At 40.3% G+C, this 24293-nt stretch overlaps 1 protein-coding gene and 1 long non-coding RNA gene across 7 annotated transcripts in view; both read right to left on the reverse strand.

Annotated features, from left to right (window-relative positions):
• LOC134210718 (probable tRNA (uracil-O(2)-)-methyltransferase) overlaps positions 1 to 13468 on the reverse strand; it is a 28839-nt gene extending 15371 nt beyond the window's left edge. For 3 of the 5 annotated variants that reach the window (XM_062686956.1, XM_062686954.1, XM_062686953.1), the window contains exons 1-2: positions 12935 to 13468; positions 11324 to 12781 (exon numbers count right to left, since the gene is read on the reverse strand). In XM_062686956.1, coding sequence (XP_062542940.1) covers positions 11324 to 12781; positions 12935 to 13370 — 1894 coding nt within the window. In that variant the 5' untranslated portion in view covers positions 13371 to 13468. Of the gene's footprint in view, positions 1 to 3617; positions 4474 to 4536; positions 4638 to 11247; positions 12782 to 12934 lie in introns of those variants that run through there. The other 2 variants (XR_009978851.1, XM_062686955.1) reach the window with 2 other exon arrangements.
• LOC134215007 (uncharacterized) lies at positions 1613 to 2980 on the reverse strand. 2 transcript variants are annotated; one of them, XR_009979996.1, is made up of 4 exons: positions 2846 to 2980; positions 2655 to 2781; positions 2324 to 2591; positions 1661 to 2254 (listed from the first exon to the last, which is right to left on the reverse strand). It is a non-coding gene; the product is annotated as an uncharacterized LOC134215007 (long non-coding RNA). The 2 variants fall into 2 exon arrangements; XR_009979995.1 differs by having other exon boundaries at positions 1613 to 2591.
• Positions 13469 to 24293: the final 10825 nt, after the last annotated feature.

A 24293-nucleotide genomic window follows, 5' to 3' on the forward strand; every position in this document is an offset into this window, starting at 1 on the left:
AACACTTGAGAACTCATTTACCAGTCACTCTCCGATATCAAGTGTGTTGATTATTTTATTAAAGTGGAATCCACTTGGTTTTGCCCTACTAGTCAGTAACAGTGATATCGAAGTGTAAAACACTTTCGATTCGATCGTTTTGGATTTGTTAATAAAGAGAATTTGTTGTCCTGCTGGCAAAGTCGGTCGAAGTAAATTCCATACAATCGAAAGTGCTTTACACTTTAATAAAGCATGTTCCACTTTGAAAAAAATGAACTTGCAATTTGTGACAAGTAGTGAAGGGCGATCCGCACGTTCTCTGTGAAAAAAATTAAAATGTTCCCAGAAGGTAAGTGAAATAAATAAAGTAGATCCGTTATAATGCACCAATTATTGTTGTCCATATTTATAATGCTCATCATTTTTTCCTCAGGAGAAAATCAGTCGGTACGGCATTGTAATGGAGCAGAGTAACATGGCTGGTGCGTGTAAGGTAGATATGATTAGAAATACAACCACCATATAAATTATACATTTAATGATCTCTTTACAGTACGCTGCGGATATTTTTTATCGTCATATCGACATTGGCCAAAGTCGCATGCCTATGTCTTTTCCTGCAAACTTCTTAAAACCCGGGACCGCTCCCAGCTATATAGCAACCACTTGGAACCGATAGAGCTCCGCGCCTTCTATGTAACGGAAGTGGAACATACCGCCAGAAGTCTTCAATTGTTCTGAAATCAGCAGAAGTATTTGAAATTTAAGCTCAGGAGAAAAAAATAATAATAAACAATAAAAAAATATGATTTTGCCAAAAACAGGATTTTGAATCATTTGCGATAGTAATAATAACAATATTAAAAACATGGGAAATGAACAACTAAAACATTTAATTTCAAAGCATTTTCTGTTTAAACAATAAAGAATACATTTTGAAATCAATACCATAGCATTTGAGATCCAATGCGGAAAGCATTTATTTTCAAGTATACCAACACTTGTTCCGAAAGTGTTTTGCTGTTGAAAGTATTATGTTACGTGGTGAGTTGCCGAAAGTGTTTAACACTCGAGTCTCACATGTTTGACCAGTAGGGCAAATCAAAGGGTGAAACACTTTATAGCAGCGTGTGTATTTTTTTGAGTGCAGACAATTGAATAAAAAACTTTTCACACTGAAAACCAAAACTACCCAAAAGTGGGTTGTTTGCACTCAAAACCGTGGTTTGAACCAATAACCCAAATTTGAGTAAAATGACTTTTCTGGCACTAGGTAGTTTGCCTTTAATCCCATGTAAACAATTAACCCAAAGCTGAGTTTAATTTATCCAAAGCGGACCTTAATCAACCCAAAATAGAGAATATTGAATTTACTCAAATTTGGGTTATTGGGCTGAGCAACCTCCACTCAGAAATATATTTAAACTAAATAGGTTAAAAGTCATACTAAATGGCTATTCGCCTGGTTGACCCCATCACGCTTACTTCAGTCCACCCAAATATAGGTGAATAGTACCTATAATCGCCAAAAAGTGCACATACGTATTTATGGGTAAAGTGACATTTACCTATATATGAGTAAACCGACTTCACCCAAGCTTCACCCATAAATAGGTACTTGAATGACAGCGGTTTATTAGTAAATTTCACCCAAATTTGGGTAAATTTTCATTGTTTTGCTTTTGCTTGAGATTTTCAAAATATTGGAATTATCGAAATAATTGTTTAACGAAGTAAATATTTATTACTTTTTTTTTATTAAAATAGTATTTCAAATACATACACAATCCTTATTTTAAAAACTTACTGAAACCATACCGGAGCTACTGATTACTGTTGGACTGGTAAAAGCAGGATTCATGCCTTAAAGAGTAGCAGTATGTCAGATTACCGGTTGCTGTATTGGCGGAAATAGAAGTTTAAGGAAGCCCATTCTCGTCTCGACGACGCTTGTGATGAGATAGATGATAATGATCATTGCATTTATCAAATTGGAAACTGTTTCCTCGTGCGAATCAGGAATCCATATCTTTAAGATCTCGGTGGGCCTCGAATGCGCTATCGCGAATATTTTGCACTCTTCTCGGTAATTGCTATTACCTTGCGCACGATAATCGTTACTTTCCGGTGCATCCATATCTGGTCAGCAGTACACATCCTACGATGTTTCGTTCAGTGCATAGCAGCCCTCCTCCGAAGATCAAGCTACCGGAACCGCGGTGTTGGCACTTGGAGAAGCTGGCATATTGAATCCCATATTCAACGATTTACTCTGAGGCGAAAGGACAGACAATACAATCCTCTTTACGGAATCAATCTTTAGGATCACTTAGGCACATACCTCCTAAATGATGTCCTTCCATTCGACCGCTTCCACTCGATCCGGTATCAGCGGTTCCACCACCAGGTCCATTAGCAATACAATTGCGACCATCATTTCTAGCTGCACAATTTCCACCTCCGTTGTCATCGTCGTATGCGATGTCTGCAGTTTTAGTCATCGCCAGACTCGTTGGATGGTGGCACGGGATAAAATGGCACGATCCGCGAAGATCGCAAGCACTAGCTCGAGATGTGGGTGGAATCTGCTTCTATGGCCGTTTCCGTCCCTACAAGCAAACGGAGATGAAGGGTCATGGTAAAGGTTAGAGTCACAAATCATTCCAACTTACGTTTTGACATGGTGCGATTGTTGATGGGTGGGACCGCTGGCATCTTGGCTGGCATGCTAATCAGGGGAACCATATCTGTTTGAATACTCGTGAGTTGAATGTCGTCTGGTTTCGGCGGATTATGGTTCTGCAAGATGGAAAATGGAGTGTCTTTGCGAACTTTAGAGGCATGGATAACAATTCAAACTTACCTGTTAACAGGATGTGTGGCTTTCACAACAGGTGTAAACTCTCCACTGCAGCTGGATAGGTTCACAAACCGCCGGAACGGAACAGTTTCCGGATCTCGAAAACTCGGGTGATGGCAGTTTGACAACAAAAACAACAAAGTCATATTTTTCACCCAAATATGAGTAAATTCATTCACTCATAAATTGGTAAAGTCGCTTTATCAGCAATATGGGTTGAAATGTACCGATTTTCTCAGTATATTTTACTCATAATATGAGTGAAATGTGCAATACCAAATATGGGTGAATCAAGTACTCATAAATAGGTTAATTGAAGTAAGCGTGGCACACGCTTATGGAATGGCTTAAACAATTGATACGTTTGCGTGCGTTTTGACAGTTTTCCATGGGAAAACTGTCAAAAGTACCTATTTATAAGCGTACTTCAAGTATGTTTAAGTCTATTTACTATTTATGAATGTCACCATAAATTACATGTGATGAACATAATTTGGTGGGATGCCAGGCGTGGGTACTATTAACTGACCATGATTACATAAAAGTACTATGTTGATTCAACAATACCGGGATAGTATAACTTTGAAAAAATCGTGAATTAGTATAAATAGGATTTATTGTTTTAAAGATTATACTGCCGTATAGTTTTAGATCCAAAATTTATAGGTTATGTTGTTGTTCTTAATTCACTTATAAAATGATTTAAATAAAAATCAAAGCAAAAAAATATATTTATCTTTTTATTCATTTTCGGTAATGTAATATACAATAGGTATTGTCGGCGTAGCACCAAGTTAGAATTCGGAAGTCGGGACTTCCGAACCGAACTTTCTTCCGAAGTTTTATTTGTCAAACTAATTGATGCGTTGTTTAGCGCATCTTTAGGCGAATCCAGCGCACTACTTCCGAAGTTGGGAAAGTTGCCTGTATCTGGAGAAAAATTCTAACTTCGGTATAAAAAGCGGTATAAATTTATTCCGGATACACAATACATATTTCGAGCCATTCTCTGGCTAGCTTTAGAGCCGTCTCTTTATCGTGGAAATTTAGGCGTTGTTGTACGACATCAAGCTTACCAGAATCCTTCACCGTTTCAGCAGAACCATCGCAGCATACTCCAAGCACGTCATCACTGGAAGCCCAAATGCGTTCGACCGGATCATTAATTTCGTTACCATCCTTTTGTTACCGTCACTCCCCAGCTTAACCGCATCTATTTGGCAGCTCACCTCCGGTGCGTTCTCCGAATCCGTATTGATGATTTCCGAAAATGCGTGGTCGTTTTGCGTCTGTCTTAGGCTGCCACCCATGTTTTCGGTGTAACGCCAGCTGCCCCATGAAGTTGATTTGAGATCCTGTTGAGTGTGGAACTTTCGTGTGTTCTGCACTTTGCGTACATGATTCCGGATCGCTTGAGAACAGATGACGCAGCACAAGCGCCACGCTCATACTTAATTTGGTACTCCAGCACTTTGTAACTCGGCGGAAGCTTTGCCTGGAACATGTTTGAGGGTTGAGTCACTTGAGGGGGGAAGCGGGCGATGAAACAGGTTATATCGTCCCGGTGGAAAGCAGTATCCAAGCGTCCTCTGGAAATGCGTGATTTGGTATTTCATTTTTTCACAGCCGATCTAAAAGAAAAAGTCAATTTAAATGAGTATACACATATTTTACAATATTGCTCACTTTCTCACCTCTTTGACGGCCTCAAATGCTGTTAAATTAAATAAGTAATTAATTGAAAATTGTACGGTACGAATGATGGGGACCACGCGCTAGAAGAAAATATAAGATTCTGCAAAAGACAGAATACAAGCAACATATATTTCTACGTTAATCCCGCTCAGTTTAAATTATAATCATTGATAGTATACATTTTCACACTAGCTTAGTATAACTTTCAGAAATGACGGAAAAGTTTAATTTAAAACCATTCTCGGATTAGTTTTATTCCTGAGTGTCGGTGAGATGTTTGCATCTTGCTCTATAGTTTTGATAGCAATCATGGGAAAGAAAGGGAAAACTACCCAAATTTGGGTAAATTTTTTCTGTGATATTCTCATCAGTGCGTATATTGAACTCAAAGTTTGGGTTGATTTATCTGTCCGTGCATCCGCAAAAAATGATAGAAAAAGTGAAAAAGTCATCCAAAAAATCGTGATTCCCTTAACAGTAACAGTAAATAAAGTAATTCCCTTCACAATTGTGGAACTCTTTTTGCCTAAAAGATATTTTAGCTACAAGATAAAGATTGTCGCTGTCGTCGCTGTCCGGAACATCTTTTGCTATGTACGAGGCGAACCGGTCCAGGGCCGAAAACCTCATTAATAAAGATATAAAAAAAAAAAAAAAAAAGAAAAAATCTTTTGCTAGCGAGGATACGGGTGCTAAATGTCAATGAAGGAAAAATATTGATATACGATTTGACATTTGTGTACCACACTTGTTTCGGACAGCAGAACAAAGGGAACCGAAGCGACAATCTTTATCTTGTAATATATTATATTTATCTTGAAATATAAATATTTTGTTTTGCCTTTCTCGTTTAATTACTTTAATAACGTGTTTTTAATGAAACATTAAGTTCAACACAGAAACGTCTGGTCTGTTGGAATACCAAATTCCTTTCGGAAACGTCTTATTCCCTTATTCGGGATCATCGTATTCCCTTCGAAATCGTCAGAATATTGCGGATCTTTTGAATTTGAACTCCATAGAGCTTGCTGACGTTGATCATCTTTCTCTTGCACGCGCACGGTGGGTATAGGATTTGTTTTCATCGGGAAAGCGTTTCCCGGTGAAAACAAATCCTATCCATTCCGTGCGCGTACATGCGCTTAGGATTTACTTCGGAATCGTCAGGTTCCCCTCAGAATCGACGGAATCTATTCGAAATCATCAGATTCTTTTCGGATCTCCAGAATTCCTTCAGGATCGTCAGATGCCCTTCAAAATCGTCAGATTCCCTTCGGAGTCGTTGGATTTTCGTCGGAATCATCAGGTTTCTTTCGGAATTGTCAGATTACCTTCGGAATCGTCAGATTCCCTTCGAAGTCGTCATCAGATTGCCTTCGGAATCGTCATCAAATTCCCTTCGGAATCGTCATCAGATTCCCTTTGGAATCTTCATCAGGTTCCCTTCGGAATCGTCATCAGATCCCTTCGGAATTGTCATCAGATTCCTTTCGGAATCGTCATCAGATTCCCTTTAGAATCGTCATCAGATTCCCTTCAGAATCATCATCAGATTTTCTTTGGAATCGTCATCAGATTCCCCTCAAAATCGTAATCAGTTTCCCTTCGGAATTGTCAGATGCCCTTCAAAATCAACAGATTCTCTTCAAAATCGTCAGGTTCCCTTCAGAGTCGTCATCAGATTGCATTCGAAATCATCATCAAATTCCCTTCGGAATCGGCATCAGATTCCCTTCGGAATCATCATTAGATTCCCCTCAGAATCGTAATCAGATTACCTTCGGAATTGTCAGATGTCCTTCAAAATGATCAGATTCCTTTCAAAATCATCAGGTTCCCTTCGGAGTCGTTATCAGATTGCCTTCGGAATCGTCATCAAATTTCCTTAGGAATCGTCATCAGATTCCCTTCGAAATCATCATCAGATTACCTTCTGAATCGTCATCAGATTCCCTTCGGAATCGTCATCAAATTCCCTTCGGAATCAACATCAGATTCCCTTCGTAATCAACATCAAATTCCCTTCGGAATCGTCATCAGATCCCTTCGGAATTGGCATCAGATTCCTTTCGGAATCTTCATCAGATTCTTTTCGGAATAGTCATCAGATTCCCTTCGGAATCATCACCAGATTCTCCCTTAGGAATCATCATCAGATTCCCTTCGGAATGTTCATCAGATTCCCTCCGGAATCGTCATCAGATTCCCTTCTGAATTTCAGATTCCCTTTAAAATCGTCAGATTCCCTTCGGAGTCGTGAACGAATTCCCTTCGGGAGCGTCATCGGGTTTCCTTCGGAATCGTCATCGGATTCCCTTTGGAATCTCCATCAGATTCCCTTCGGAATCGTCATCAGATTCCCTTTGGGAACGTCATCAGGGGTGGCATTGCGCACCTCGACTCGAAACGAGCAAACCATGCAAGCTGCCATACAAAAGAGCTACCGAAAAGAGATGCGCAATGAGGCCCCAGATTCCCTTCGGAATCGTTATCAGATTCCCTTCGGAATCGTTATCAGATTCCCTTCGGAATCGTCATCAGATTCCTTCGGAATCGTCAGGCCTCTTTAGATTAAGGTACCGCTATTTATACCCTTCGAAAAATGGCTTATACCAACTCTCAAAGGCGCGCCCCTTAATCAGTTTCGGCTCAACAATAAGTGGGATAATACTGATTTTGACCATGTCAAATTCCCTTCGGAATCGTCAGATTCTCTTCGGAATCGTCAGATTCCCTTCGGAATCGTCATCAGATTCCCTTCGGAATCGTCATCAGATTCCCTTCGGAATCGTCATCAGATTCCCTTCGGAATCGTCATCAGATTCCCTTCGGAATCGTCATCAGATTCCCTTCGGAATCGTCATCAGATTCCCTTCGGAATCGTCAGGTTCCCTTCAGAATCGTCAGATGCCCTTCAAAATCGTCAGATTCCCTTCGGAATCGTCAGATTCATTTCGGAGTCGTCATCGAATTCCCTTCGGGAGCGTCATCGGGTTCCTTTCGGAATCGTCATCGGATTCCATTTGGAATCTCCATCAGATGCCCTTCGGAATCGTCATCAGATTCCCTTTGGAATCGTCATCAGATTCCCTTCGGAACCAGAATCGTCATCAGATTCCCTTCGGAAACGTCAACAGGGGTGGCATTGCGCACCTCGACTGAAAATGAGCAAATCATGCAAGCTGGCATACGAAAGAGCTACCGAAAAAAGATGCGCAATGAGGCCCCAGATTCCCTTCGGAATCGTTATCAGATTCCCTTCGGAATCGTCATCAGATTCCTTCGGAATCGTCATCATATTCCCTTCGAAATCGTCACCAGATTCCCTTCAGAATCGTCATCAGATTCCCTTCGGAATCGTCATCAGATTCCCTTCGGAATCGTCATCAGATTCCCTTCGGAATCGTCATCAGATTCCCTTCGGAATCGTCATCAGATTCCCATCGGAATCGTCATCAGATTCCCTTCGGGATCGTCATGAGATTCCCTTCGGAATCGTCATCAGACTCCCTTCGGAATCGTCATCAGATTTCTCTAGGAATCGTCATCAAATTCCCTTCGGAATCATCATCAGATTCCTTCGGAATCGTCATCAGACTCGCTTTGGAATCGTCATCAGATTCCCTTCGGAATCGTCATCAGATTCCTTTCGGAATCGTCATCAGATACCCTTCGGAATCGTTATCAAATTCCCTTCGGAATCGTCATCATATCCCTTCTGAGTCGTCGTCAGTTTCCCTTCGAAATCGTCATCAGATTTCTCTCGGAATCGTCATCAGATTCCCTTCGGAATCGTCATCAGATCCCTTCTGAGTCGTCGTCAGTTTCCCTTCGAAATCGTCATCAGATTTCTCTCGGAATCGTCATCAAATTCCCTTCGGAATCGTCATCAGATTCCCTTCGGAATCGTCATCAGATTCCCTTCGGAATCGTCATCGGATTTCCTTCGGAATCGTCATCAGATTCCCTTCGGAATCGTCAGGTTCCATTCAGAATCGTCAGATGTCCTTCAAAATCGTCAGATTCCCTTCGGAATCGTCAGATTCATTTCGGAGTCGTCATCGAATTCCCTTCGGGAGCGTCATCGGGTTCCTTTCGGAATCGTCATCGGATTCCATTTGGAATCTCCATCAGATGCCCTTCGGAATCGTCATCATATTCCCTTCGAAATCGTCACCAGATTCGCTTCAGAATCGTCATCAGATTCCCTTCGGAAACGTCAACAGGGGTGGCATTGCACACCTCGACTAAAAATGAACAAACCATGCAAGCTGGCATACGAAAGAGCTACCGAAAAAAGATGCGCAATGAGGCCCCAGATTCCCTTCGGAATCGTCATCAGATTCCCTTCGGAATCGTCATCAGATTCCTTCGGAATCGTCATCAGATTCCCTTCGGAATCGTCATCAGATTCCCTTCGAAATCGTCATCAGATTCCCTTCGGAATCGTCATCAGATTCCCTTCGGAATCGTCATCAGATTCCCTTCGGAATCGTCATCAGATTCCCTTCGGGATCGTCATGAGATTCCCTTCGGAATCGTCATCAGACTCCCTTCGGAATCGTCATCAGATTTCTCTAGGAATCGTCATCAAATTCCCTTCGGAATCATCATCAGATTCCTTCGGAATCGTCATCAGACTCGCTTTGGAATCGTCATCAGATTCCCTTCGGAATCGTCATCAGATTCCCTTCGAAATCGTCATCAGATACCTTCGGAATCGTTATCAAATTCTCTTCGGAATCGTCATCATATCCCTTCTGAGTCGTCGTCAGTTTCCCTTCGAAATCGTCATCAGATTTCTCTCGGAATCGTCATCAGATTCCCTTCGGAATCGTCATCACATTCACTTCGGAATCGTCATCAGATCCCTTCTGAGTCGTCGTCAGTTTCCCTTCGAAATCGTCATCAGATTTCTCTCGGAATCGTCATCAGATTCCCTTCGGAATCGTCATCACATTCACTTCGGAATCGTCATCAGATTCTCTTAGGAATCGTCATCAGATTCCATTGGGAATCGTCATCAGATTTCCTTCGGAATCGTCATCAGATTCCCTTCGGAATCGTCATCAGATTCCCTTCGGAATCGTCATCGGATTCCCTTCGCAATCGTCATCAGATTCCCTCCGGAATCGTCATAAGATTCCCTTGATGATGATGATGGTCGTCATCAGATTCTTTTTGGAATCATCATCAGATTCCCTTCGGAATCGTCATCAGATTCCCTTCGGAATTGTCATCAGATTCCCTTCGGAATCGTCATCAGATTCCCTTCGGAATCGTCATCGGATTCCCTTCGCAATCGTCATCAGATTCCCTCCGGAATCGTCATAAGATTCCCTTGATGATGATGATGGTCGTCATCAGATTCTCTTTGGAATCATCATCAGATTCCCTTCGGAATCGTCATCAGATTCCCTTCGAAATCGTCATCAGATACCTTCGGAATCGTTATCAAATTCCCTTCGGAATCGTCATCATATCCCTTCTGAGTCGTCGTCAGTTTCCCTTCGAAATCGTCATCAGATTTCTCTCGGAATCGTCATCAGATTCCCTTCGGAATCGTCATCACATTCACTTCGGAATCGTCATCAGATCCCTTCTGAGTCGTCGTCAGTTTCCCTTCGAAATCGTCATCAGATTTCTCTCGGAATCGTCATCAGATTCCCTTCGGAATCGTCATCACTTTCACTTCGGAATCGTCATCAGATTCTCTTAGGAATCGTCATCAGATTTCCTTCGGAATCGTCATCAGATTCCCTTCGGAATCGTCATCGGATTCCCTTCGCAATCGTCATTAGATTCCCTCCGGAATCGTCATAAGATTCCCTTGATGATGATGATGGTCGTCATCAGATTCTCTTTGAAATCATCATCAGATTCCCTTCGGAATCGTCATCAGATTCCCTTCGGAATTGTCATCAGATTCCCTTCGGAATCGTCATCAGATTCCCTTCGGAATCATCATCAGATTCCCTTCGGAATCGTCATCGGATCCCCTTCGGAATCGTCATTAGATTACCTTTGGTATCGTCATCAGAATCCCTTCAGAATCGTCATCAGATTCCTTTCGGAATCGTCATCGGATCCCCTTCGGAATCGTCAGCAGATTACCTTTGGAATCGTCATCAGAATCCCTTCGGAATCGTCATCAGATTCCATTGGGAATCGTCATCAGATTCCCTTCGTAACAGTCATCAGATTCCCTTCGGAATCGTCATCAGATTCCCTCCGGAATCGTCATCAGATTCCCTTCGGAATCGTCATCAGATTCCCTTCGGAATCGTCATCAGATTTCCTTCGGAATCGTCATCAGATTCCCTTTGGAATCGTCATCAGATTCCCTTCGGAATCGTCATCAGATTCCCTTCGGAATCGTCATCAGATTCCCTTCGAAATCGTCATCAGATTCCCTTCGGAATCGTCTCCCCTAGGAATTGTTGGATTCGCTTCGGTATAATCGAATTTTCTCGGAATTGTCAGAATCCCTTTGCAGTTATTGGATTCTCATTGATGTAGAATTGGTGAATTCGATTGAGAATAATTAGATTTCCTTTGGGGTCGTATAATTCTAACTTGTAAATGTGCACAAATAAAAAGCTACGAAAAAAGATTGTGTCGCTCTCGCTCTCCATTGTTAACGCAATAGTAAGACTATCAACTGATGATCACAAACAAACTTGCTATATACTATACCAAATATGACCGTTAGCCGTTATTAGAGGGATTGACATCATATAACACTTGAAGATATTGCACAACAGATTTAGAAATGTTTAAACTTACATTCATTCTCTTCAAATGGACATCCATCCGGGTGATTGTTGTGAAACCAACAAGGTTTTTCCTTTAGATTCACTATTCTCACATTCTTTTGCTTTTTCGTTTTCTTTTTCATCTCTTCTGCACTTTTACTGTTCTCGCCAACTCTGGTCGGAATCCTAAGCTGGACACAACCATTCAGCACTTGAAATATTTGGTGGTTATTCTTCAGCAACGTTTGCAGTCCACCGCATTCCGCCTTCAGATTGTTCAACCTATCCTGCGGAATCAGCGCGACCAATTCTCCGATACTAATCTTCCCGCCGGCGTTCCAGTTTTTCTCCGGAAACTCACTCGCCATTCGTTTCTTGGCAATCAACGCGTCGAATACTATTCGAACAATTTCGTCTATAACGCTTCGCTCTAGTTTGGTGCAGTTTCGCACTTTTTCTACACTTTCACGGGGCCGAAAACTCTCGGACCAGATCGAATCGGATTCTTTTCTGTTTGCGGCTGTTCTGGAATCTATGAAGGCTTGGATTTGATTGGAATACTCTTGGAATCGATCTTCGCTATAGTTCCTCGTAGACCCCACCAAACATGTTCGCTTAGTGCTGGGAATCTTCAAGCGGTCCACGGATGTTTCAAACCCGCAAACCTCAGAAATTTCCCCAACGTACCTCAGAAAGTCGCCGTACTGACTGACGCCGGAATTCTGCCTTTGAAATTTGTTGCCATCAAACTCGAACGCGCAGCATGGCAAGAGGAAGTATCGACAGTGGTAGGCACTCCGCGCCGCTATGACCGGAATCCAAGGCGACAGTTCGTCCGAATGGTTTCCGATAATCCAGTCAATGTTCGGAAACAGAGCATCATCGGAGGGCACAATTGATTGCTCCTTCAGTCTAACATTCGCCGGATAGTGATCCCATATTTTACGCCTTCGCAGATCTATGCCGAGCCCCTCGTGACCTTCGGAAGCCAAAATGTAGACCAACAGTCCGTTCCCACAGCCGATGTCCACGAACGATTGCAACCGATCGGTACCGGACTCCGCGCGTTCCTGTTTCCACAGAAGTATTAAATAGGTGGCGATCGCAACATCTTCGTACACGTACTTTCTAGGATCGGTCGTCTCGGGCCATATCCTAACCATTTCGATGCCGTATTTGGATTTCAACTCGCTGTACAATTGGTTGTATTCCTGAAGATCGTTGATCAACGAGAGAGAAACGAGCTCGCTCCTGTCGATGGTGGAGAGTTCGGAAGTCGCCTGCAGTATGTTGTTGTCGATCCATTTGAGCAGTCGCTGGAAAAGGACATCTTTCAGCCAAGAGGATGTCTTGTCATCCAGGTTGGCACAGTTTTCGTAATTGATTGAGAGAATCTCTTGCTTTAGCTGCATCGAGAAGGCAACTTTCGGAATGAGGTTGTTTGCCGCATCCTGGAGACACACCATCGACACTGACTGTGAATGGAAATCTAGAAGACAAATAAATACAAATTGAAAATACAGATATTTCGGTTTGCAATTCATTGTTTGAATCTCTGACAACTGAATGGATTATCAAGTGTGAGAATCAAATGCAATATGTACCAAGCAAATAATAATAGAGATGTTGAATTATTTCGTACCTATAATAGCCAGCACATCTAAGGGATGAAAAACGGTCAAATTTCGCGGGAGAAATCGGTTGATAACCAGGAATCCAGTATCCCGCCCTTGTCCGCTGAAATCCAACTTGTTCAAATCCAGATTAATCACTTTCCGAACGTCTTGAAACTCCGACCATCGAGAACCGTTTTCCAAACTTTGTTCGATTTTATCCAAATCGTCTGCGATGTGTTCCTTTATCTTGACCAGCAGGTTGGCTACATCAAAATCTTCCCCTCCGGTCGAACATTCCGTCGTCGGTGGACGACGGCGGTAGGAAAATGTGTGAAGATTGCTGATACCAAACAACTTCCGATTCAGCACATGTGGCTTGTAAAGATAAATACATACCGCACGGAAGAAGTGTTCCAAATTAATTCCTTGCACAAGGGCGGAAATGAGCACTTCATTAAACATTTTCAAAAGGATTTGGAATTTCAATGAAACATGCACCCAGCGAATCTTGCGACAGAAATAAAACAGTCGCTGTTTTGTTAATGATTCATTCAATCATTCAAATTTCGATGAATGTTTTTTTTTTGCGATAAAATGATGACGTTTGCTGATGGAGTATCGCTTTTAGGTCGAAAAGCATCACACACTAAAAAATACACACTGCTTTGGGCCTGTTCAAATATTACGTAACGCGAAAAACGTTGTTTTTGCCTTTCTCGTACAACAAAGTTGTACCAGAAGGCTATAATTTCACTCCAAAAGCCAAATTTTGATAGAAGGCTCGGAGACCCATAGTGTTATATACCAATCGACTCAGCTCGAAAAACTGAGCACATGTCTGACTGTGTGTGTGTGTGTGTGTAGCCCAGGAATTTTTATTGTTAAACACGTTTCATATAGAAGGACTTGACCGATTCGAGTGCAACTAGTTTCATTCGACGGAGAAACTTTCCTAGTTGGACACTATTGTTTTTGTTTGCTAATAACTCATTCGATTTGAATAATATCTCTATTTTTCTTTAAACAAATACGCTGTTTACATGCACACTTTAAGTCATTAATCAATTTAGCCATGACGCAATCCATTACTCTCATAATAATTGCTTTAAAATTACTCAATTATTGAGTAATTTATAAGCAGCGTGATAGAGTTGCATCAAATATTTTAACCGCCAAGATGTAGGCAATTAGCACAGCATTTACAACATTAATTCGAATCCAACATATCGAATCGAGAAAGGCATAATCACCACTTGGGGATAAATTTGGGTTTTTAAAACTCTGTTCAAATACAGTCGGGATTCGCTGGTTGGGATTTTATTAATTTTATAATACTTGAGTCACTTTTTAGTTGGGCCTCCGCTGGTTGGGCGTTGGCCCAACTAAAAAGCAACCGTACGTCAAAATTCAATGTAAACACGGAAAATCGGATTAGGCGTCACTGGACATCATTTGTGATGTTCAAGTCGAAATACACGCGTTCAAATGGCTGTCAGTTGGCCCAACTAAAAAACCAAATTCGGTAGTTGGGCCGAGGTCGTGGCCCAACCAGCGAATCGGGACTGTATTACGTAACGCGAAAAACGTTGTTTTTAAGAACTCTCCACCCCCCGGATAAAAGTGTACCATAGGCTCAACAGTGTAAACAATTGAATTACCATATGCTCTACGGTATACAATAGGATATATTGTTTCTCGATAGTTGTCCATATTGTATCAACACCATGGATATAATACATCAACATTGTTCTCAAATGTAACAATACTTCCCGCATAATAAAAAACAACATGTTATATGGTCAGAATCATTATTACGATGTAAGATATAGCTTCACAGTTTACGTTGCGGTTATCGAATACTTTTCCATCGATTCAACCATAACTGCTCGACAACATCACTAAATGTCAACATATAACATGCTGTCTCTAAAATGTTCTTTATTTCCTGCATTATATGTCAACATTTTATCATACTGTTGAGCGAAAATTTTGCATGCGAAAACAGACGATTTTTTATGGTGACATAACTTAACAACCCATTCAACATATTGTTATTTGTCAAATAACCGTACCACAAACTGTTAAAACTTTATATGAGATTGTTCATTTACAGTTGTCAACAGTAAAGGATATTGTTGTCGACCGCACGGGAAAATATCCATGTACAGTTTGTAATTATGCGGGTTCTAATTGTTTTTAGAATTTGTTAGTGCATAAATTTTAATCGTTGATAGCTTCTGAAAATTTTATTCAAATTGCATATTAGCAATATAACAATATTTATCCTATTGCCGCAAATACGAGGCAAATATGCATTATTTTTTTTTCAAAACTTACTTTTTGACCGGTAAAGCCGTCATAATTAAGAAATCCAATATCGTATTGTTCTACTATAAAAATACAATTCAACCTAATGTAATTTGAATGGTTTTCTTCGCATATTTCAACAATATATTTACGATACACTCTATTGTTTGACAAAAAATAGTGTATGAAAAAATCTCAAATTTTGTATATACTTAACAACCCGTACGTTCTAATGCGAAAATTTAAATTACAATTTAATGAATGGTTCATAACAATACATTCTAATGTATTTCTATTATTTCATCTACATTTAAATTTATTGTGTTTTATAGTGATGTTACAATACATTGTATTGTTTTTCTATAATATTTTTTATTCGGGCTCGTAACAATCCGTAACAATTTTCAGAACCACCCCACTCCTATGCGTTACGCGTAACAAATGCTATTTTTTGAAAAAGATCTTAATTTCAGTAGAATTTAAAGGACAGTGCAATAAATAATTATCTACACTAATAAAAATCCACACATTTTTATTGGCAAAAATCTAAAGAAATTTACAAATAAATTTTATGTGTGCGTTAATAACCACCCACTAAGGTTATTAGTTAATAACGGTTATGTGTGTTTCCACATATATGTTATGCAAATTCACATAGCCGTTATGTGGAAAATGCTATAGCCAAAATTTATATGTGCCACACATAATGGATATGATTGGATTTTTGTCAGTGTATTGTACACTCAGCGAACTGGACTATCGAAATTCATAACTGGCCCCTTATGAATCTTCGACTGATTATTCCCCCAACAGTGATTCTTATACGCAGTTACCTTCCTGAGTAATCAAGCGTCGATGGGCGTTTGGTCTACATACCGGCCTCCCGACCCCGACGTCCATGGTTCGAACCCAGTCTGCCGCACTTCACTTTTTTTTCAAATGAAAATCATCATTCATAAGGCAACATATTGGAATTCATACAGATTCCTTGTGGCAAATTTTCACAAGGCGTTTGATTGAAAATCATACGTCCATTTTCCTCAGTGTATATTTCATGCTATTTCAAAGATAATTTTTTTTTTTAATTTTTCAAAATATTTTTTCGCTATGCAAACTATTTGTTACGCGTAACAATATTTCTAATGACCCCCACCCCCTATATTTTCCGTAACAAATCGTAACAAAAACCAAACAACCTCCCATCTCCTATAGACGAATCCAAGTAAAAATAAGAAGAAGACACACGACGGTGTTAACTTTGACAGATCCTATACAGCACAGCATAGGAAGATCATTTTAAAATGCTTATAATAAATTCTAGACAAATTGTAATTAAAATCTGATTGATGTACAATACGGAAAAAGTTCCGAATTACATATTTATATATATAAAATATTTCAATGATTGGGATGCATTTTTTTTTCAATATTTTCTCGCCGTGAGGATGTTTTTTTCCGTGTGGTGAGAAAATTGATAAAAGGAAAAAAAAACAAAACATAAACAACTCCCAGTTGTTCTCGGTGATATTTATTTATTGGCGGTCCTGTTCGTCGTGCTGCAGCCCCGGAGACTCCGTCGGATGCCAAATCCGGTGTTCTTGCTGATCAGGAATGTCTCACCGTGAGCGGTAAGGAAAGATGAAAATAAGTTATCGTAGTTTTTCATCGAACTTATTTTTTTCAGATTCGGTGAAATCTTCCGCTATTGGTGTCCTTCAACTTGAAGGTGGATACCGTCCCAGGAGAAGAATCGTAAATAGGATATTGATTACCAGCTGAGACGTGCTAGCCCGCAGATGACGATCGACAGTGACCCAATCTATCCCTCGATCAATTCGGTCAACATGCTGGCAAGCCGATCGAATTAGGTTTGTAACGCTTTGGCTCTGCTGTGTGTTTTGCGTCCCATCAGGAAACTTAGTCCAATTTCCAGGCCGGAAAAGGGTTTCTTTTCTATACACCACATCCAAGATACTTCCATTTGAGTATCTCTGACTGCTATCGCTGGGAATGATCGGAGACCTTCCAGGGTTTTGAATTGAATCACTCAGAGTGTTCAAATAGATTTTTTGTACCTTCCACTGTTAAGACATCGCACATAAGCCCTGGTCTCGGAATAATGTTGATAATAGAAAATTACACAGAATTCTTTTTCACACGATTTTTTTTCGATCGTGTTTTTGGTCTTGCGACTTGTCAATTTACTACCAAAATCTCTGCAATAATTTCCTAAAAATCCAAAACATTTCAAAGAAAAATTGGGTCGTATTTATTATACAATCAACAATTTAGAATAGCGCGAAACTGAGAAAATGTAAATTGTGTTGAAAAAAGAATTCTATGTAACTATAAATAATCTTCAATGAATCATCCTAAAAACATTTCATTGTTACTCATTAGCATTGTTTTTTTTTTCGTTTTCAGCGTCATAAATCCGCAAAACCCGGAACCGATTTTAATTTTTGCTAGAAGAATGTGTTCCCTACCATCACTAGTCATAGTCAGATGCAAGATCCGACAACCCCAGCCGCAGCAGCAGCTCAATTTGTTATCGATTGTCACAGTCCTTAAATATCAGCTCCGTCAGGAGGAGTAGCAAAAGGATCTAGCTTCGCTCGCCACCTATCGGAGGATCACGATGATATCAACAACAATAATTTGGCTTAAGATCGTTTGCCCTAATAGTCGTTTGACTTGAAAATTGTTTGGCCTAATAGTCGTTTGACCTAATGGTCATTTACTCGTAGCCGCATCATATAATGAAGATAAGGCACACTTTAAATCACAAGCAGTTCTTTTTATCCATATATTGATACGACAGTTGGGTAGCGCAATCATCCACAGTATTTACTTGTAGTAATGGGCTTGGTAGACATATGGCTACCGCTTCTGCCTTGAGGGTTCAATCCCAGGCACGTTCTAGTCTCCTACTCAGTATCTTTCTCCGAATTTATCATTTCAGCAATCGCTGCAAATGCGGTTCATACCGTTTCCATTTTTATCCTATATCTTCAACATGAGTAATCCTACAGTGACTGCTTGAATTGGAAATGAACGAAAGCTCGTTTCCTATTTGCAATTAGAAAATACCATCAATTGCTTTGCTCTCACTGTGCCCGTGGCTAGTACAGAGGTATAATCGGCTTGCAGTGGCTCTTGGTTCTTTAAAGAACAGCTGACTAGTCAAACGGCATATGATTGTAATGCGATGTACTTAGATAATATTTTCATTGAGATTTCTTCAAATCAGGTAAACAAAATTGAAAATCTTAGAAATTCGTTGGAATCTTTTAAAGGGGCTTTTTACAATCATGTAGAAGCATCAAGAAGCATTCAAAGTTCCATCTTTTCCGAAATTCATGTTGGTTTGCGAGCGATCATGAGCGATCAGATTGGCGGCTGTTACTTAGCCGAATCGGAACTGTATTTCGACATACTTATTACACAGCAGACGCAATCTGTGTTGCTCAGAACTCTTCTTCCGATCCGGTTGAGTGAAACGCAAAAATGCACAGTGTACACAGTAACCAAATCATATATGATATAGTTTTTCGTAAGAATACTTGAACTTCCGGCTGAATGATACTCAAGCGTAAAACAATAAACCGATCCGAACGCCATTCAAATGTGGATATTTTCCTTCTGATATTTTTAAAGGTTATAAATAAATTAAATAAATGCATGAAAATCGAAAATGAATGTTCTTCTTTCGGCTTTCCATTCCGTCTATAGAAAAAAAAAATGCAAATTATCGGGTTTGAAAAGGGAGTGCTGTCCGAATATTACCAACAATCAATATGAAACTGCCGATATTTTCATGGTTCCAGTTTCATAGACTTTCAACGATCCTCGGTACCCAGAAATGTCATTTCAGAACGTTGTTCGTAATTTATGAACGGCCTTTAGAACAAGATTTAGCACTGTCGTCTAGGTAACACTTTCGTTATTTGTTGTGATTTTTCATCCAACAATTGAAGAAAATGGAAATCAACTGTCGTGGAAATGGATCAGGAAAAATTTAATAACTAATATTTTTGCAACTGCCTTGAATTTAATTTTACCTTTTTTTTATTCTTTAGCTACATTATTGTTGTCATCGGTGCATCCAATATGCCAGATGGTGGCCAGACTTGCCGATTTCTCGGTAGTCCTACTGATTTTTCAATAGTTTTTCGAATTACAGACGAACGATCCAAAACTACGGATTTGTCAAAATTCTTACCCAAAGATACCGCAAAATGTAATATCTGTTGAAGTGTTGGAAGCCTCCTAACCTGTCGCACACTACCAGATAACACTTCTTTTTAGTTTGCATGCAACGCAACTCGTCTGGCTCTCCATCCTATTGAGATTCTCCTTATCAAACAATTCCTGCTCCATCCGTTACAAATGGCCCACATTCTGAAAATTGCTCGGCAATCTCTCAGCACATGCATATACAAGTGGCCCTTCTCCGATGCTGGTATAGCGCACCTCGATACTTTGCCGTTGGGCAATGATGTTTCAATCCGGAGCATCTCCGGGACGGACAAAAGGAATACGTTTATTATTTGGATCTTAGCATGTTTGATTGTCTGAATACTGACTGATACTTCAAATCTGTTGATTGTTTTGAGATTTTGTGGAAATCTGAATATTGCAGCACTCCTCAACTTCAAATGTGATGATACTGCTTGTTATGGAAACTACAGTTTTTTTTTCTAACGATACTCTGCTTACATGTTTTACCCATCCAAAAAAACAAAGAACTTCATAAATTAATCATTTTTGCTTATAATGTTGAAGATTACCCTATCTAGCCCCTATCTACTCTAGTCGATATGATACGAGGCTACTTAGCTGCCAATCAAAAGGTGGCTAGATTTGAATCCAGGCTGAAGTCCATGGCTCACAAAAATGAGATTCCTGATTGGTTACTTATAAGAAGATGTACGTTTAACATATCCTGAAAGTGTTCGTATCGGTTGTTCCAACATGATGTTGACTACGCCATACATTCGATACGATTTATTCCATTTCTATCCGATTACTGTCGATATATCAAAAAATCATGTAAGTACGTGGTTCTGCATGACTTCTTTGGAAGCACAAGATATATTCGAGCATATTTCAGAAATATATCCGAAACCCATTACCTACATATAGGCTGCTATTGAGATACGACGATTTCAATTCGTTCAATTGCAGTGTTGTTGCTTTTGTTGTTTATACTAATGACACACTGGTGGTACAAGTACCATGGTACAAGAATCTTGAAATGAGTACCATACCAATTATTGTCTTTATTAAAGATAGTCTTGGAATAATTTTCTTGTTCTCTTGTACCATGGTACAAGTACCACAGGTGTGTCCTTAGTATTAGTTAATCATTAGTTCAACCGTCTAAGGGCAAGCCAGAGTAAACGCGACGTGCGATGCGACGCGACGCGACAGTGCAATTTGACAGCCTATTGATAATGATTGTTATTCTTTTACGTGTGTCGCGTCGCGTCGCATCGCTCGTCGCGTTTACTCTGGCTTGCCACTAAGACGAATTAAGTACTCTCCATTTAATTCCACCAATTATTTTCGATATCTTTGCAGACACGTATTTTGACCACAACTGTGTGTTCGTCTTCAGTGTCTCGTACTTGACTCGTACTCATACTCGTACTCGTACTTGAGTCGAGTCAAGTCAAGACACTGAAGACGACACAGTTGTGGTCGAAATACATATCTGCAAAGATATCGAAAATAATTGGTGGAATTAAATGGAGAGTACTTAATTCGTCTTAGACGGTTGAATACATTCCACTAAAAGAGCTTAATATATTTTTCTGAATCATTAGTTGTTTGCGGTAAATATTTTCTCAAAGAGTTAAACTAGTTACACGAAAGGTCATGGAGCACATGTAAGACAAAAATAGAGTCATAGCGAATCGAGTATTAAGAAAAAAATAGCTCAACAGCCGAAATTAGTCGCAAATTAGTCAAAATCGCAGACTGAAACTAACTTGCCCCTACTAGGAGTAGCATCCAATGCGTAATTGACGGACCTGATCAGGTTTTGCGCCCACGAATGTTTGTCTAAACTGAAGGCATCATTGTCCCTTGGATTGGTAATTGATGAGATGAATGATGTCGGATAATTGCAGCGTATTTCAGTGACTAGCAAATCCACAGAATTCAAAAACGCTGGTGGACTAGGTGGGTAGAGATTGGCGATTTCAAGCCCATTTTTTTATCTGATACGTATGGTTAATGCCTACGGACAAGATGAATTGTTTGTAAGTTTATTCGTTGTAAGTTGTGAACCACCAAAATACCCGATTATTTAAAAACGGTCGAGCCTTATCACTGTTACGGTTAACGGCCGTCACAAGGTGGATGCAACTCCGATTGGTTTAGGTTACATACACATATATTGTAAAGCCTGTCCACGTTAAATTTCGGACACTGAATTAATGTCCAAATGTTTTTCAGCCATTTTATCAATTTGGACGAAGATGAAAACGTGCTAAATGCATCACTTAAACCGGATAGATTCAGCTATGCGAAAATGGATCTTCTCTGCGGTTTGTGAAAATTTTAAAAAATCGCATTGGAAGATGGGTGTCCGAAATTTAACGTGGACAGGCTTTAATTGATTACCTATTTAAATTTTAGCTTTTAATCTTCATCAACCTTATACTATAAAGAAAATACCTATTATTTTAAATTTCAATTTGAATTGTATAACACTATAATATGATACTCCTTATTGAGGAAGCATTTGACAAATGCTTGAGTGCTATAAAACACCGTACAACTCTATGGGAACAAGAAGTGAAATACGACAACACGGAAGCCTAGAACAATGGAAGAAGAATAATTACTATCAAAGGATGGAGAGAACTGGGATGTGGGAAAAATACAGTAGCCGAGGAATTGAGGTTAATCCATTCACCAAGCTACTGGTGTCCGTTGAAGATAAAATTTCCCGTAACAAATTCCGGGACGTTACTGCGTGTAAATTGAAGCTCGTTGACACCCTCGTAGCCGGGAGTGGAGTGTTGTTCCAGTCTAAGAATTACCGCGCACGATTCGTCTCAGCATTCCTTGCCAGTGACCTGCGAGTACCATTCGCCAATTTTGCTAGGCCACACGTCACGTGACCGCTGGACGTCCGTTTTTGAGGTTAGGACCCAGTAAGATTGTGTGGTTTTGTGGTTTTGCGCCCGCTTGCTGGAATCTGAACTGATGCGTTTAGCGTCCGTGTCGGCGGGCAATTGCAGCCCCTGACTACCTACATAATGAGCATCAACTTACGGACCAAGGATACCCGTGCCGGTGACTAGCGAGACCCAGAAGCCAATTCGCAAGATCAGACTCGGCTGGTGGGCAAGTACGCTTGCTACTGAGGAGAAGGACCAGGTAAGGTTGTGTGATTTCGTGCCCGCTTACCGGGAACCCTATCCAGTGCGGCTTGCTTTCGCCAGCGGGCACACGTAAACCGACTGATAAACCGAGGCGAAAGAATTTGCTTCGAATGCCAAGCGGTTCAACCAACGTCAGCCCTGTGGTATACTGATATGGTCTGGTCGCACATATGAGTGTTGTTGAGTCCTCTTTCAGTAAGTTGTCGCCGACCCTGAGAGGGTATAGCCACGGGGCTGGTCAATCATAACATCACTAGATTATTTGTATGTTTTGTTCTTCCGAACGATCCCCGATTATTGACTAAAATGAGAGAATAATTAGTAAATATAAGAAACTTATAATCGGATGAATGATATTAGTCGACATTACGAAATTTCACAGGAAAATCATAAACAAACAAATACGATGATACCCATGGCGACGACAATTAGAACAAATTCAAATTTTCATCAAAGCATTGCTTAGTCATACCGGGTACCGCTGGGTACCGAAATATTAGTACACTGGAACCACAAAATGAGTACTAATTTGCTGTGACCCCAACATCTTGATTATTATATCTATGATATTACTGTGCTAGCACAAATAATTAATTGAAATCGATAAATAAATTTCATTTGACCTGGCATTTATGTTGTGTATGCATTGCACATAAAATCTAAGAGTTCCGAAATTTCCAATTTTATGTCCACGACCAATACAATTTATGTGCAAAGCTTGATTGCAAAAATATATGTGCACATAAATTTTAGATGGTATTTTAGCTCAGTGTACTCCTCCACGGAACTGCACTCTGCTAGCCGTATGCTTGTTAGTGTCCGCAGTAAGCCAATTCGACGGGTCATACCATCATCTTGAAAAGCATTTTTTAAATTTGTCCACGCCACCTTTGCGGTTTTTGCGCTCTACACCAGACTGTAATTTACTGGCTCAATACTGAGGCAGATGGTCGCAAGTGCTCGAAGCGAAACTGCATCTCCAGGATGTTCTGCTTCCCGAGTTAAGCAGACCCCATACGACGGAAAAAGTTTGACAAACTCTTGATTATTGAAGGAAAAGATTGATGGTGTGAGTGCGATCGCAAAATATTGAAGTAAATATTGAGGGAAATCAGACAAGTTTGATATTCTTTTCAATATTTCCCCTCATCTCCCCCCGCAGTTTGCCCACAGGAGTCGAAGACGGTGGAGTGGGTGCGTGTTTTGTGCGTTATACCGCTATTTGATTCGTATTAGTTCAAGAAAAATTGAGTTTTTCTTCAGCTACGGCCATGCCGGCTAATCATTGAAAATATTGAAGAAAAGTTTGATGAAAAGTTTGACGAAAAAAGTATTATCAATATATGCCTCGTGTGGGGTCGCTTTACGGCGTCCCATGTTCCTTCACGTATAAGGAGCATCTTTGTTGCAAAGGCCCACGAGCTGTAATTTTCTCTCCCTCGAAGCCGTTCCGTTGCTGGTAAAGAAATCCCGCTTCCACCTGGAACATTTCCGACTCCATTTCTTGATGAGATGACGCCTTCACCGCCAACTCCATTCGATTTCTTGGCATTTTTGAGCTTCGGACACTTCACAAACTATGCGGACTTGAAAAAATGTGCTTCTGTTTATCCGTTGCTATGGGCAACGTGACTGGGCCTCATAACCTAATAGAAATGAAACACGTCTGGCTCATAGCTAA

Source organism: Armigeres subalbatus, chromosome 2, assembly GCF_024139115.2.
Source record: "Armigeres subalbatus isolate Guangzhou_Male chromosome 2, GZ_Asu_2, whole genome shotgun sequence".
Taxonomy (NCBI): domain Eukaryota; kingdom Metazoa; phylum Arthropoda; class Insecta; order Diptera; family Culicidae; genus Armigeres; species Armigeres subalbatus.